Source organism: Hemiscyllium ocellatum, chromosome 5, assembly GCF_020745735.1.
Source record: "Hemiscyllium ocellatum isolate sHemOce1 chromosome 5, sHemOce1.pat.X.cur, whole genome shotgun sequence".
Lineage (NCBI taxonomy): Eukaryota > Metazoa > Chordata > Chondrichthyes > Orectolobiformes > Hemiscylliidae > Hemiscyllium > Hemiscyllium ocellatum.
In genome coordinates this window covers 125,676,267-125,692,345 of record NC_083405.1, presented here as the reverse complement: position 1 = coordinate 125,692,345, position 16,079 = coordinate 125,676,267, and the positions used below count along the sequence as shown (strand labels likewise).

The following is a 16,079-nucleotide window of genomic DNA, read 5'->3' as shown; positions in this document are numbered from 1 at the left end:
ATGACCTGGATGAAGGCGGAGAAGGAATGGTTAGTAAATTTGCAGATGATACAGTGGTCGGAGGAGTTGTGGAGAGTGCGGAAGGATGTTGCAGGCTAAAGAGGGACATAGATAAGTTGCACAGCTGGGCTCAGAGGTGGCAAAATGGAGTTTATTGCAGAAAAGTGTGAGGTGATTCACTTTGGAAGGAGCAACAGGAATGCAGGGTTCTGGGCTAATGGTAAGATTCTTGGTAGTTTGGCTGAGCAGTGAGATCTCAGTATCCATATACATCCCTGAAAGCTGCCACCCAGGTTGATTGGGTTGTTCATAAGGGGTACAATGTATTAGCTTTTATTGATAGAAGGATTGAGTTTCGGAGCATTTAGGTAATGTTCCAGGTGTACAAAACTCTGGTGCGGCCACACTTGGAGTATTGCGTACAGCTCTTGTCGCCGCATTGTAGGAAGGATGTGGAAGCATTGAAAGTGGTGCAGAGGAGATTTTCAAGGATGTTGCCTGGTATGGAGAGGAGGTCTTATGAGGAAAGGCTGAGGGACTTGAGGCTGTTTTCGTTCGAGAGAAGGTTGAGATGTGACTTAATAAAGACATACAGGTGATTAGTGGATTAGATAGGGTGGATACTGAGATCCTTTTTCCTCTGGTGATGGTGAGGATGAGAGGACATAGCTTTAAATTGAGGGGTGGTAGATATAGGACAGATGTTAGAGATAATTCCTTTACTCAGAGTAGTAAGGGTGTGGAATGCCCTGCCTGCAACAGTAGTACACTTGCAAACTTTAAGGGCATTTGAATTGTTATTGGAGAAATAGATGGATGATAATGGAATAGTGTAGATTAGATTAGCTTAAATTGGTGCCACAGGTCGGCGCAACATCGAGGAACAAAAGGCCTGAACTGCACTGTAATGTTCTGTGTAGTCTTTCTATTTAGAAAACAACCTCTTTTTAAACATCTTGTTGAAGTTGTCTTGCCACTTTCAAACGTTGTCAATGTGCACCATGCGGTCTCTATTCTGAGCCCCTTAAAATATTTGATTCAAATTATACTGATTCACTGTCTGTCTTCCCATGTTCATCACCACTGTTTAAGTTTCTATACCCAAGAGATAACAACTCTCTTAAGGATTCCACAGCAAAGTTCGGTAGATTGATTGATTGATAGGTTGCTGGGATGAGAACATTTATAGGAGGAAAGTTTGAATAGAATGAACTTTTATTTCCCAATATTTAGAGGAGTAAGATGATCACATCAAAATGCACAAGATTGAGAAGACCTGGGAAATAGCGTAGGGCAGATGACATGGGGGAGCACTTTGCGACCAGTGACCATAGTTCTGTTAATTTTTAAATAGTTATGGAGAAAGACAAAACTGGTTCACAGGTTCAAGTTCTAAACTGGGGCAAGGCAAATTTTGATGGAATTAAAACAGGAACTTGCAGGGGTTGATTGGAGTGGTTTGTTCGCAGGCAGAGGGACCTCTGGCAAGTGGGAGGCTTTTAAAACTGAGATAGCTGGAGTTCCAGATCTATATTCCTGTGAGGATGAAGGGCGAGGTTGGCAGATATAGGGAACTTTGGATGACAAGATAATTGAGACTTTGACCAGAAACAAGGAAGCATGGCTCAGCTACAGGGAATCCCTGGAGGTACATAAAGGATACGGGAGTTTACTGAAGAAGAAAATCAAGCAGGTGAAAGTGGGCACGAGATAGCCTTGGCTGAGAAGATTAGGGTCAATCCAAAGCGGTTATTCCAGTATATTAAAGTGAGAAGAATAACGAGAGAGAATAGGATCTTTCGAGGACCAAAGTGGACATGTATGTGTAAAACTGCAAGAGATGGGCAAGGTCCTCAATGAATATTTCTCCTCTGTTTACCGTGCAGAAAGACATGGAGACTTGGGGAAATTACTGGTAAAACTTGGGCACAGTCAATATCAAAGTAGAGGAGATGTTTGATGTATTAGAATGTACGAAGGTGGATAAGTCTCCTCGCCCTGATCAGATATATCCAAGAGCACTGCAAAAGGCTAGAGAAGAAATTGTAGGGGCCCTGGCTGAAGTTGTTGCATTATCATTAGCCGTGTGTGAGGCCCCAGAGGCTGAGGGTAGCAAGTGTTGTGCTCTTAGGGCTGCAAAGAAAAACTTGGGGACTATACACCAGTAAGCCTAACATCTGTGATAGAATCTTCTCAAGCAGACTTCCCTGAGATAAGATATATATGCATTTAGAAGTAGTCCACGTGGCGTTGTGTGTGGGGGGTCATTTGATGAAGAGTTCTTTGATGAAGTGACAAGGAAGGTTCACGAAGGCCGAGTGGAAGGCGGAGTCTATGTGGATTTCAGTAAGGTTCCACATGGTAGGCTGCTCTGGAAGGTTTGATCGCATGGAATCCAGTGGAGCTGGCAAATTGGATACACAGACAGCTTGATGGTAGGAAGCAGAGGGTAATAGTGGAAGGATGATTGCCAGACTGGAGGCCTGTGAATAGTGGAGTTCGGTACTTGGCCCATTGCTGTTTGCTTTCTATATTAATCGAGTCATAGAGATGTACAGCATGGAAACAGACCCTTTGGTCCAACCCATCCATGCCGACCAGATATCCCAACCCAATCTAGTCCCACCTGCCAGCACCCAGCCCATATCCCTCCAAACCCTTCCTATTCATATACCCATCCAAATGCCTCATAAATGTTGCAATTGTACCAGCCTCCACCACATCCTCTGGCAGCTCATTCCATACACGTACTACCCTCTGCGTGAAAAAGTTGCCCATAAGCCTCTTTTATATCTTTCCCCTCTCACCATAAACCTATGCCCTCTAGTTCTGGACTCCCCGACCTCAGGGAAAAGACTTTGTCTATTTATCCTATCCATGCCCCTTATAATTTTGTAAACCTCTATAAGGTCACCCCTCAGCCTCCGACACTCCAGGGAAAACAGCCCCAGCCTCTCCCTGTAGCTCAGATCCTCCAACCCTGGCAACATCCTTGTAAATCTTTTCTGAATTCTTTCAAGTTTCACAACATCTTTCTGATTGGAAGGAGACCAGAATTGCACGCAATATTCCAGCAGTGGCCTAACCAATGTTCTGTATAGCCGCAACATGACCTCCCAACCCCTGTACTCAACACTCTGACCAATAAAGGAAAGCATACCAAACGCCGCCTTCACTATCCTATCTACCTGCGACTTCACTTTCAAGGAGCTATGAACCTTGAGCTATGATTCGGATGAGAATGTAGGAGGCATGATTAGTAAGTTTGCAGTTGAGACTAATATAGACGGTAACGTAGACAGTGAGGAATGTTATCAGAAATTGCAGTAGGACCTTGATCAGTTGGGGAAGTGGACAGAGAAATGGCAAATGGAGTTAAATATAGATAAGTGAAGTTGGTGTACTGACCTTCGTCAGTCAGAGCTGAATATAGAAGTTGGGAAATAATTTTGCAGATGTATAGGAGATTGGTGAGGCTGTACTTGGAGTATTATGCTGAGTTGCTATAGAAAGGATGTTATTAAACTAGAAAGAGTGCGGAAGAAATTTTACAAGGACGTTGCCAGGACTTAAGGGTCTGAGTTATAGGGAGAGGTTGAACAAGCTAGGACTTTTTGTTTCCCCTTTGGAGCGTAAGAGACTGAGGGGGGACTCTTATCGAAGTGTATATGATCATGAAAGGGTGAAAGCACTCGGTCTTTTTCTCAGAGTTGGGGAATTGAGGAGCGGACATCAGTTTAAGGTTAGAGGGGAAAGAATAAAAGGGAACCGGAGGGGCAACTTTTTACACAGAGGGCTGTACCCAAATGGAATGAGCTGCCAGCAAAAGTGGTTGAGTTGAGTACATTAACAACATTTAAAAGGCATTTGAACAAATACATGGATAGGAAAGATTTAGGAGATGGGCCAAATGCAGGGAAATGGAGTTAGCGTGGATGGTTATTTTTGGTCAGCAGGGACCAGTTTGGGCCAAGGGCCTGCCTCCGTGCTATTGGACTTTTTAAAAAAAAGACTTGACATGATAGCTCCTGAGGCACTCTTTTCCCTAACTGAGGAATCAACAGCTAAGAGGTATTGCTACCTCATTCAGGACTGACATAAGACAGTGATTCACTCAAGTTGCAAAGTTTAGGAATCCTCTACTTGAAGGAGCTGTCGTTGATCAATGTGAACCTTCAATTTACTCAGACTTTGGAATCTAGAAGCACTCTGGGCATAACATTCATGTTCAGCCACTTTATTAAATGGAGCAAGCACTAGGAACTGCTTGGTCTATATCCTTTTACTTCTGTTTTTAGCTTTGTACTGATCCACATTAAACTGTTGGTCTCAGCTCCACCTTTAGAGTTTCCTAACTTGCAGTGGACAGTTTAAAAGTCTGTTCATAATATCCTGAAATCTGCTATTGCTCCACTCACTACGGTAATAAATTTGTTTAATCATCATTTATGTGTAAATCAAGAAAATCAATACTGACCCCTGGTGGGCTCACTGCACTCTTTTGTTCAGTCAGAAAAAGTCCATTTCCAGCTACTTTCTGCATCCTGAATGGTAACCAAACATGGGTTCAAGTTACTGCTGTGTCTTTCGTACTATACCTTACCATTTTTTAAGTATGTCTGTTAGATGGTACTTTATCTAATGCCTTTTGAGAATTCTTTGTATGCATATCTGTATCACCTTCATCAATCCTTTGGTATTTCAAGTGACTCATTCGGGTTAGTCGCTTCCAATTGCTTTCAGAAATTGATTGTCCCTTACTAACATACACTGACCCAAAGAACAACAAATTTTGTCCCTGGTTAAAGTATTTTGTACTTTTCCCACCGCAGACATGAAATTGGTTAGCTTGTAATCACAAGCTTTATTCCTTTTCTTTTTCTGTTTTTAGAATGCTGTAGAGCAGAGGGTTGTGAATGTATTATCAGAGTGCACTGAAGGCTGGGATAGGCAGATTTTTAGTCTCTGAATCGAGGGATATGGGGTGTGGGTAGGAAGGTGTAATTGAAACTGAAGATAAGTCTTAGAATCATATAATACAGTCAAACCCTTTTGGTCTGTCGAATCTGTACTGACAAAGCTATATATAATCTACATTAGTCTTCGTTTTCCAATACAAGTCTAGACCTTGAATGTTATGGCACTCAAGTGCTTATCCAAGTACTGTTTAAAGGTTGTGAGGCTAAGGGCAGAACAGGCCCTTCAGCCCTCGATGTTGTGCCGACCTGTGAACTATTCTCAGCTTGTCCCCCTGGTGTCCCAAAATCATCCATGTGCTTTTCTCTGAGGATTGTTTAAATCTCCCTAATGTGGCTGAGTTGACTACATTAGCAGTTAGGGCATTCCACGCCCTTACCACTTTCTGTGTAAAGAACTTGCTTCTGACATCTGTCTTAAATCTATCACCTCTCAATTTATAGTTATGCCCTCTCGTACAAGCTGATGTCGTCATCCTAGGAAAAAGTCTTGTATACCATGTTAGCCACTCTAGTAACATGCCCTGCCACCTTTAGGGGTTTGTAGATAAACACTGCGAACAAGTCATTTGTATTGAATGGCAAAGTTGCCCTCTGTTATATTGTCTTCTCCAGTTCTTATTTCCAAGATTTAATAGGCCAAGTAAAGGGACATATATTTTCATCTTAGTCCTAAATGAATGGTGCCTTATTCTGAGATTGTGCTTCCATGGTCTAAATGCCCAGTCAGGAAACCCAAACTGTGAGTACCATGTCAAGACCCACGATGATAATATCAGGCAGACCTGAGAGTAGTAAAAAGTGAGGTCTGCAGATGCTGGAGATCAGAGCTGAAAATGTGTTGCTGGTTCAAGCGCAGCAGGTCAGGCAGCATCCAAGGAACAGGAAATTCGACGTTTCGGGCAAAAGCCCTTCATCAGCCCTTCCTGATGAAAGGCTTATGCCCGAAACGTCGAATTTCCTGTTCCTTGGATGCTGCCTGACCTGCTGCGCTTTAACCAGCAACACATTTTCAGCTCCGACCTAACAGTAGGGCAGTTTAGGCCTTGAGGAAAGAGACTGAACAACTGGCCCCTCTCAAAGTCTCTAACAATGTCGAGCATGCCAGTGTATGGTTTGACTAATTGTGAATGTGCCATAAGCTGCAAATTAAATATATTTTGAATCTTTTTTAAAAATTCATTTATGTCATGTGCGCTGTTTTGGCCAGAGGAGTGTTGAGATTCAAACAAATTGTTATGGGTTTGGAGTCGCATGTAGGTTAGATCAGGTAATGACCACAAGTTCCTTCCCTCAAGGAGACTAGTGCACCAGGTAGGTTTTTCTGACAATTAACAATAGTTTCATTACTACATTATCTCAATTTCAGACTTTTGTTTTTGAGTTCAAGCTCCTCCACCTGCCATAGTGGGATTTGAACCTGGATCCCCAGCATACTATCTGTGTCTCTGTCTCTGGATTTAATATTTCAGCAATTAATGCCACTTGGCCATCGCTTCCCCAGGGAATGGTTTTCTTTGACCACAGTAGACCAAGCAGGTCCTGTAGTTTCCTACACTTCAATAGGGCGGCAGCAGCAGCACCTTTATCTTAAATCTTCTGTGTCGTAAATAACTGTAACGCTGGCACCGATATTTACATTCAATAGTTGCAGCTTGCCAACTTGAAAATTCCCCATTTGTCTCTACTCTTTCTGCTTCTTGTCTGTTGACCAATCCTCTATCCATATTAACGCCCTCTATTCATATTAACACCCTCTTCTGCGTATCTTTGTGCTCACTTTTTGTATTGCACCTTATCAAATGGTTTATTCAGAGTACAAGTACACTCCAACTAGTAGTTCCTCTTCATTTTGTGCTTCACACTCCAAAAAGTGCTGTAAATCTGTCCAATACAAATTCCCTTCTGCAAAACTAAAGTGACTTTGTATGATCATAGTGGATTTCTGTGTGCATTGTTATGGTTTCCTTGATGTGTTTTTCAAATTTCCTGACGACTGTCAGGCTAACTCCTCTTTAGTTCCCTATTTTCTTTTTCCTTTCTTCCTTGAGTTGTAGTGTTATACTGTTAGACATTTTTTAAAAAATGTTTCCAAAATACTGAAGTACGAGATTTTTGAATTGCAGCATTGTCGCCTAGACCAAGGTTCATTTCACTTCTCACAACACAAGTACATTTCACTCCATGTGACATTAAACCCAGGCAATATAAGGGTGCTGTCCCTGATGGTCTTTACTCTGTGGACAAATTGTGATCTAACTTTGAAGTTTGCTGCCACCTGTGTGTCCGTCAAATCACTTTTTCTTTTTTCTGTTTCAGCAAGATCCTTATATTGCCTCCATGGAGCACCATACAGACTGGGTGAATGATGTGGTGTTGTGCTGTAATGGCAAGACCTGTGAGTAATTCAGACTGACTTCATTGAACACAGTGTTTAACAGTAATACAGTATTTTCAGACAGTCTGGTTTGTCCTCTTGTTGTATGAGGGGCTGTGCAACAGGTTACTGCTGCTTTGCACCATGTGATTTTTATTTCATTAGGCCAACACAAGGCTGGTATTAACCATTTGGAGTGCTCAATGATCCAAGTGGCTGAACAAAATATCCTTTAAACAACCTTGGACCAAAAGTGACCACCTATTGTCACTTCTTTTTTTTCTCCAGGATTGCTCCAAATGTTTGCAGATGACACCAAAATTGGAGGTGTAGTGGACAGTGAAGAGGGTTACCTCAGATTACAACAGGATCTGGACCAGATGGGCCAATGGGCTGAGAAGTGACAGATGGAGTTTAATTCAGATAAATGCGAGGTGCTGCATTTTGGGAAAGCAAATTTTAGCAGGACTTATCCACTTAATGGTAAGGTCCTAGGGAGTGTTGTTGAACAAAGAGACCTTGGAGTACAGGTTCATAGCTCCTTGAAAGTTGAGTTGCAGATAGATAGGATAATGAAGAAGGCGTTTGGTGTGCTTTCCTTTATTGGTCAGAGTATTGAGTACAGGAGTTGGGAAGTCACGTTGCAGCTGTACAGGATGCTAGTTAAGCCACTTTTCGAATATTGCATGCAATTCTGGCCTCCTTCCTATTGGAAAGATGTTGTGAAACTCGAAAGGGTTCAGAAAATATTTACAAGGATGTTGCCAGGGTTGGAGGATTTGAGCTACAGGGAGAGGCTGAACAGGCTGGGGCTGTTTTCCTTGGAGCGTCGGAGGCTGAGGGATGACCTTATAGAGGTTTTCAAAATTATGAGGGGCATGGATCAGATAAATAGGCAGTCTTTTCCCTGGGAGAAAGTGAGGACTGCAAATGCTGGAGATCAGAGCTTAAAAATGTGTTGCTGGAAAAGTGTAGCAGGCCAGGCAGCATCAAAGGAACAGGAGAATTGATGTTTCAGGCATAAGTCCTCCTTCAGTCTTTTCCCTGGGTTGGAAGATTCCAGAACTAGAAGGCGTAGGTTTAGGGTGAGAGGGAAAAGATATAAAATAGACCCATTGGGCAACTTTTTCACACAAAGTGACATGTGTATGGAATGAGCTGCCAGAGGAAGTGGTGGAGGCTGGTACAATTACAACATTTAAGAGGCATTTGGATGGGTATATTAATAGGAAGGGTTTGGAGGTATATGGGCCGGGTGAGGCAGGTGGGACTAGATTGGGTTGGGATATCTGGTCGGCATGGACGCGTTGGACCGAAGGTTCTGTTTCCGTGCTGTTTCTGTGACTCTGTGTTCTTTGCCCACCTCAACAATCCAGAATTGTGTTATGAGTACAAAGATGGAAATTGCTGGGGGCACTCAGATTTCCAGCATCCGCCGTCTTCTTTCTTAAACTAATTTACTAAGTAACTAAGACTTTTTTTTATTATTAGCTCTAAAAGGTTAGCATTTATTGTCCTTTTCTTGTTATTAAAACAGATGGTAGCTTTTGAAGTGTTGTAGTCCATATGCTCCCATTGCACTGGAAGACATGAAGTTGCAGAGTTGTGACTTATAACCATGAAATATGTATGTTGCAGTTGGAATTCTCTTTGACTTGGAGAGGATCTGGTAGGTGGTGATCCCATACATCATCATCTGCAGTTGTCATTCTAGATGGTAAAGGTAGTATATTTGGGAAATTCTGGCAAAGGTTTGGGAAGTTGCTGCAGTGTGTTTAATAGTATATGCAGGGTGATGTTGGAGTGTGTAGTTGAGGGATTGTACTGCAAATTTTAGATTGGAGAATTTGGTGTTTCAGGGGTGCGAGATACAAAAGATGTGTAGGAAAGGCAAAGTTACAGTTATCATGGAGAATTTCAAAATGCAGGTGGACCAGGAGGATCAGGTTGGTGGTAGTGGTTTGCAAGAAAAGGAATTTATGGAATGTTTAAGAGATGACTTTTTGGAGCAGCTTGTGATGGAGCCCATTCGGGAACAAGCAATACTGGATTTAGTGTTGTGCAATGAGGCAAACTTGATAAGGGAACTTAAGGTGAAGGAACCCTTATGAGGCAGTGATAATATGGTTGAATTTGCTCCGCGATTTGAGATGGAGAAGATAGAATCAGAGGTAATGGTATTACAGCTGAATCGAGGCAACTACAGAGGCATGAGGGAGGAGCTGGGTGGAATTGACTGGGAGCCGAGCAGGAAAGACCGTGGAACATCAGTGGAAGGAGTTTCTGGGAGTAATTCAGGAGACACAGCAGTGATTCATCCCAGGGAAAAAGAAGCATGGTACAGGGAGGGTGAGGCAACCGTGGCTGACTAGGGAAGTCAGGGATAGCATACAAGCAAAAGAGAAAGCATGTAATGTTGCCAAGGACAGTGGGAAAGTAGAGGATTGGGAAGCTTGCAAAGACCAACAGAGGGCAATGAAGAAATAAATGAGGGAGAAGATTAATATGAGGGTAAGCTAGCCAATAATATAAAGGAAGACTATATATCCAAAGAAACTCTTACAAAGGTCAAGAAGGAGGCGAAAGTGGACATTGAGCAGTTGGAAAATGGATCGGCAGTAGTGACAAACTGAATAATTACTTTGTGTCAGTGTTTACAGTGGAAGACACAAGTAATATCCCAAAAATTCGAGAGTACGGGGGCAGAGCTGAGTATGGTGGCCATCCCCAAGGAGAATGTGCTGGAAAAACTGAATGGCCTGAAGCTGGATAAATCACCTGGACCAAATGGATAGCACATAAGGGAGGTCTATGGGAGATATCTAAAGAGATAGCGGAGACATTAGTGGTGATCTTTCAGGAATCGCTAGAATCAGGGAGGGTCCCACAGGACTGGAAAATCGCTAACATGACACCCCTGTTTAAAAAGGGGCATACGGCAAAGGTTGGAAAATTATAAACCGATTAGCCTAACCTCAGTCATGGGTACGATCCTGGATTCCATTGTGAAGGATGAGAGTTCTGAATGCTTGCAAATGTATGGTAAAATAGGGCAAAGTCAGCATGGTTTAATCAAGGGGAGGTCATGCCTGACAAATCTGCAAGAACCCTTTGTGGGAAAAACAAGCAGGTTTGACCGAGCAGATCCATTGAATGTTATCCACCTGGTCTTCAAGAAAGCCTTTGGCAAGGTACCGCACAGGATACTACTGAGTAAGATGAGGGTCCATGGTGTCAGAGGCAAGGTGCTAGCATGAATAGAAGCTTGGCTGTCTGGCAGAAAGCAGAGAGTGGGGATAAAAGGGTCCTTCTCAGGATGGCAGCTAGTGACAAGTGGTGTTCCACAATGTTCGGTGTTGGGACCACAACTTTTCACTTCATACATTAATGATCTAGATGAAGAAACTGAGGGCATTCTGGCTAAGTTTGCAGCTGATATAAAAATAGGTAGAGGGACAGATAGCATTGTGGAGGTGAGGAAGCTGGAAAAGGATTTGGACAGGTTATGAGAGTGGGCAAAGACGTGGCAGATGGAGTACAAGCATAAAGTCACGGACTTTGGCAGAAAGAATAGAGGCATAGACTATTTTCTAAATGGGGAGAAAATTCAGAAGTCTGAAGTGCAAAAGAGATTTGGGGGGGTTCCAGCCCTGAATTCTCTCAAGGTAAACATGCAGGTTGAGTCAAGGCAAATTCAATGATGGCATTTATTTTGAGATGGCTTGAATATAAAAGCAGGGATCTACTTCTGAGGCTCTGTAAAGCTCTGGTCAGACCACGTTTGGAGTATTGCATGCAGTTTAGGGCCCCATATCTCAGGGAGGATATACTGGCCCAGAGCGTGCTCAGAGGAGGTTCACTAAAATGGTCCCAGGAATGAAAAGCTTAACATGAGCGTTTGAAGATTCTGGGTTTATACTCGATGGAGTTGAGAAGGATGAGAAATCCGATTGATACTTATAGAATACTAAATGGCCTGGACAGAGTAAATGTTGGGAAAATGTTTCTATTGTTAGGAGAGACTAGGACCTAAAGGCATAACCTTAGAGTGAAGGGTAGACCTTTTACAACAGAGTTAAGGAGAAACCTCTTCAGCCAGAGAGTGGTGAACCTATGGAATTCATTACCACAGAAGGCTGTGGAGGACAGGCCATTGAGTGTATTTAAGACTAGGTAGACAGGTTCTGAGTGTCAAGGAGATGAAGGGTTATTGGGAGCAAGTGAGAATCTTATCAGCCATTTTTCAATGGCAGAGCAAACTCAATGGGCTGAATGACCTAACTTGTGCTCCTTTATGTTCTATCCCAGAGTGAAACCCGGCTTGACAGATTATAAGTTTTACTTTTGCAACATGGTTGCTGTTTTGGTGGTAATACTAACAATTTACCCTCAAAATTTGGGAGTAGATTTGTAGCTCGGGTGCTCGTTGTTGTGGTTCTGTTCGCCGAGCTGGGAATTTGTGTTGCAGACGTTTCATCCCCTGTCTAGGTGACATCCTTGGTGCTTAGGAGCCTCTTGTGAAGCGCTTCTGTGATGTTTCCTCCGGCATTTATAGTGATTTGTTGATTATAGCCATGTGGCTTGTCCAGCTCAATTGCTAATCAGAGGTGACTCCATGATCCTAATGGGGGTTCAGTGGTTATAATGCTGTTGTGACATCAGGAGGTAGTTATCCCTTTCCTTTAAAAGGTCATTGCATGGAACTCGACTGAAAGTGTGTTAATTGCCATTTGTAAGCCCAAAACTGTCATGAAGGCCTTGTATTCAGACATGGGTTGTTTTGTTTCCATATAATCTTGAATCTGAAATTAAAGATAACCATTGGTTGCCCTAGCTTTCAGAGTACTGCTGCTTCATCCGGTGGGTTGTGGAGTATAAGATCATAGGACACATAATTTATAACAAAAGGTTACAGTTTTGCTATAAAATTTATTTTTAAGGAAGCGTCAAGTTTACTTTTGCTATAAATTCTGTGTCCTCCGATCTTATAGTCCACAGCCACCTGATGAAGGAGCAGCGCTCCGAAAGCTATTGCTTCCAAATAAACCTATTGGACTATAACCTGGTGTTGTGATTTTTAACTTTGTACACCCCAGACCAACACCGGCACCTCCAAATCATTGGTTGCCCTAGTTTGGATTTATCTTTTGCCTCAGAAAATAGAAATTCAAGAAATAGGAGCTGGAATAAGCTATTTGACCATTGAAGCCTGCTCTGCCATTCAACATGATTTTTATTGATCTTTCTTTCACCTCAACTCCACTTTACCACAGAATCAACACATCCTGGTAACCAAAAATTTATCATCACTTGTCCTGAATATATTGAACTCCTGGGCGACACAGCCTGGTTGGAAAGGAATCCGAAATATTGACAGCTCTTTGAAGAAATATTCTCCTCATGATCTGAATAGCTGACCCCTTGTGGTCAGACTGTGGGTTCCTAGATGCCCAACCTGGAGAAACATTTTCTCTGCATCTATCCTGAAAAATCTTTCAGTTAGGTCACCTCTCAATCAAGAAGTTTGATGCCGTTCAGGGCAAAACGACAAGTTTGCGTGACACCACATCTGTCGCTTTGAACATGCACTTTTTTTTTGCTAATTTTTAATTTGCAGTTTGCTCCATTTTACCCACGCTTTCTTACTTAACTAACATAAAGCCCTTAGGTTTTCTGTCTGATCCACGAGGGTGTACATAGACTTATAGTGCAGCAAGATCATACAATACTCCAATATCCTAATTTGCTGGTTTCAGTGTTTTTATTTTGCAGAATTGTGTTGTATTGTTTTGGCGAACCACTTTAGAGATGATTCTGAACTAGTTTTTTTTAATTTTCTAGTAATATCAGCTTCATCTGACACTACAGTGAAAGTGTGGAATGCTCATAAAGGATTTTGCATGTCCACATTACGAACTCATAAGGTAATTTTTTTTTGTAATGGGAAAGTTTTGTATTCTTTTCCTCAGTAATATGCAAAGTGTATTTATTTGTAGTAAATCTTAATGCTTTTATTAAAGATTTTTTAACCCCCATTCATGGTGAGGACAGTTGTAAATTAATCTTCTTGTGAAGGTGACCTTTTGAGGAAAGCAACTGTTACGGACCTTGCGCTCCATATTATGTGTATGTACACATCTCCGTTTTGAGAATGCCAGAATAAATTTATATTAAAAATAGAATTATCCACTTTAATACAGTTAATTTGAAGAATGAAAATTTAAATCCTTTGCTTTTAGTAAATGAGAACTTAATTCATTGAGTAATCACCTTATTGGTTACTTATGGTACTAAAAGAGATGTATCACAGGAAATATTCTCATCAATAAAAGCATCGCATTTACTCAGTCAATGTCAGTTTTGTCTCATGAATCAGATGCTTGTGGTTTAAAACAGCCCAGGAGCAGGATTTGAGTATGTAGTCTAGACTGCCATGCTGCGATATGATTGGAGCACTGTATTGTTACACATGTTTACTGAATGAGATTTTAAATCCAATTTCCTGTCTGTTTAATCTGTTGGCTCAGGCATATTTCGTGGAATTAATTCTAAATACTTCTAACCTGGTGTTTAGAGAGAAAATGCTACTGGAATTGGTTTTAGTAATGTAGAAGTTTTGCAATAGATGTGTTTAGGAATAGTTCTAGACTGAAATAGGAAAATTGCATTTATTTTCCCTGTTGTGGAACTAAACTGTGCAAACTCAACAGATGGAAAATGTGCTTCCCATTGCTGATATCTGACTTCTAATTATTAGGAAATGTGCTTGTTTGTGAGAACAATGTCAAGTTCTGTTGTGATGCTCTGTGGTAAATACTCACTCACTTTGTAGTTGTGTGGAATTGAAATATAAGTCTAGAGAGAGAGAGAAGAAAATGGTGAAAGTTAACAGTTTTTTCTTATTTTATTAGGATTATGTTAAGGCATTGGCTTATGCAAAAGACAAGGAGTTGGTGGCTTCAGCTGGGCTGGACAGACAGATTTTCCTCTGGGATGTAAATACTCTTACAGCACTGACTGCCTCAAACAACACTGTCACCAGTAAGTTCTTGATTGGGAATGGAACTGAGAAGATGTCCTTTATCACAAAGCAAATAAATTCTTGGAAGGTTTATAAATAAATGAGTTATTTGTGTTTTTAATTTGTGGGTGAGATTTTGACAATTTTGATCAAAATGCATTTATTAATTACTTGTAATTGTCCTCAAACCAAAAAAAAGTAGGAGGCTGTGGCTTACTAGATGTCTTCAGAAAGCACGTAAGTATGGATTGGCATGCAAGTCAATATAGGAATGGATGGACTAGACTTGATGGAGCGTGTTACATAGTCTGTCTTGAAGCAAACGAGTGGATCAGTTGCATTTTCATTGCAGTCCACTAGTTTTAATTCATTTTTATTCTGTTTGATTGTGAAGAAATATAGTGTCATTCAAAGTTTGAGAGAAGATTTGTAGCTCGGGTGCTCGTTGTTGTGGTTCTGTTTGCCGAGCTGGGAATTTGTGTTGCAGACGTTTCGTCCCCTGTCCTGAGGATGTCACCTAGACAGGGGACGAAACGTCTGCAACACAAATTCCCAGCTCGGCGAACGGAACCACAACACATAATGTCATTGTTCCAGTAAAATGTAATAGTGGCAGACTTGCAGAATTTTAGTACTGTGTTCACTTTGATGGGGTTTTATCCACTTCACATAATCATGGGCTACATGCGGTGATTTGAATTTATTTAACACTAGGGTAAAAGACTAGCAAATTTAGGGGAAGTTGATTAATTACTGTCATAGATGAATGCAATTAAATGGTTAATTTGAGTATATAATTGTCCATAGTATTGTAGACTGGCTGGGATCTCTCAGTATGAGGAGATGGTATGTGCTTTTGGGCCAACAATTTGGGAACATGGAACAAATTCCACTGCAACTAATATTTGGATTATAAAGCTAGTTTCAGTAATAGTGAGCATAGCACTTTCATTGTTAGAAAGACTGATTCACTAATATAGTTTGAGGGAAGGAAATCTGCTTGTTCTGGTCTACAGGTATTTCCAGACCTGCAGTAATGTGATTGACTCTAAGCTGTCCTTTGAAATGGCCTAACAGGTTATCTCAGTTCAAGGACAGTTAGGAATGGGCAACAGATATTGCCATTGCCAATGGCACCATCTTACATGAAAGATTAAATAAAAGGATGAGTCAATGACTTGAATACTTTCTAAGAATTAGTAATGCCAAAATGTCAGACATTTAGCACTAGCCCTGGCATAAGAATTAGTTAGGAGCAATTTTTTTGAACTCTAATAATTACTATACTCTGCAAAGCAGTTTATTGATCTTGACTACTTCTGCAAATCTCTTGTCACAAAATGTTTTACTTGTAATGATTACTACAAGCTATCCAAGAACTTAATTTTGTCCATGTTTATTAACTTAGAGTGGGAGCCACTGTTTGCAGGATTTTACTATCATCTCATCTGGTTCACTAATGTTGTTTAGGGAAGGAAACCGCTATGCTTACCTGGTCTGGCCTATTTGTGACTTGAGACTCACAATAATGTGGTCGACTCTTAAGTGCCCGCAAGGCACTTAGGAATGCTCTATAAATGTTGGACTAGTCGGTGACACCCTCATCCTAGGAGTACATTTCTAAAATATTCCTGTTTCTGTCTGTTTCATAGGAAATTAGTATAATTTTGAGGAGAGTTAGCAGAAAGACTATTGCCTTGCTTTC

At 41.3% G+C, this 16,079-nt stretch overlaps 1 protein-coding gene across 1 annotated transcript in view; it reads left to right on the top strand.

Annotated features, from left to right (window-relative positions):
• LOC132816158 (WD repeat-containing protein 48) overlaps nucleotides 1–16,079 on the top strand; it is a 127,497-nt gene that overhangs the window by 57,430 nt on the left and 53,988 nt on the right. The window contains exons 3-5 of the mRNA XM_060825641.1: nucleotides 7,296–7,374; nucleotides 13,195–13,277; nucleotides 14,265–14,394. Coding sequence (XP_060681624.1) covers nucleotides 7,296–7,374; nucleotides 13,195–13,277; nucleotides 14,265–14,394 — 292 coding nt within the window. The remainder of the gene's footprint in view (nucleotides 1–7,295; nucleotides 7,375–13,194; nucleotides 13,278–14,264; nucleotides 14,395–16,079) is intronic.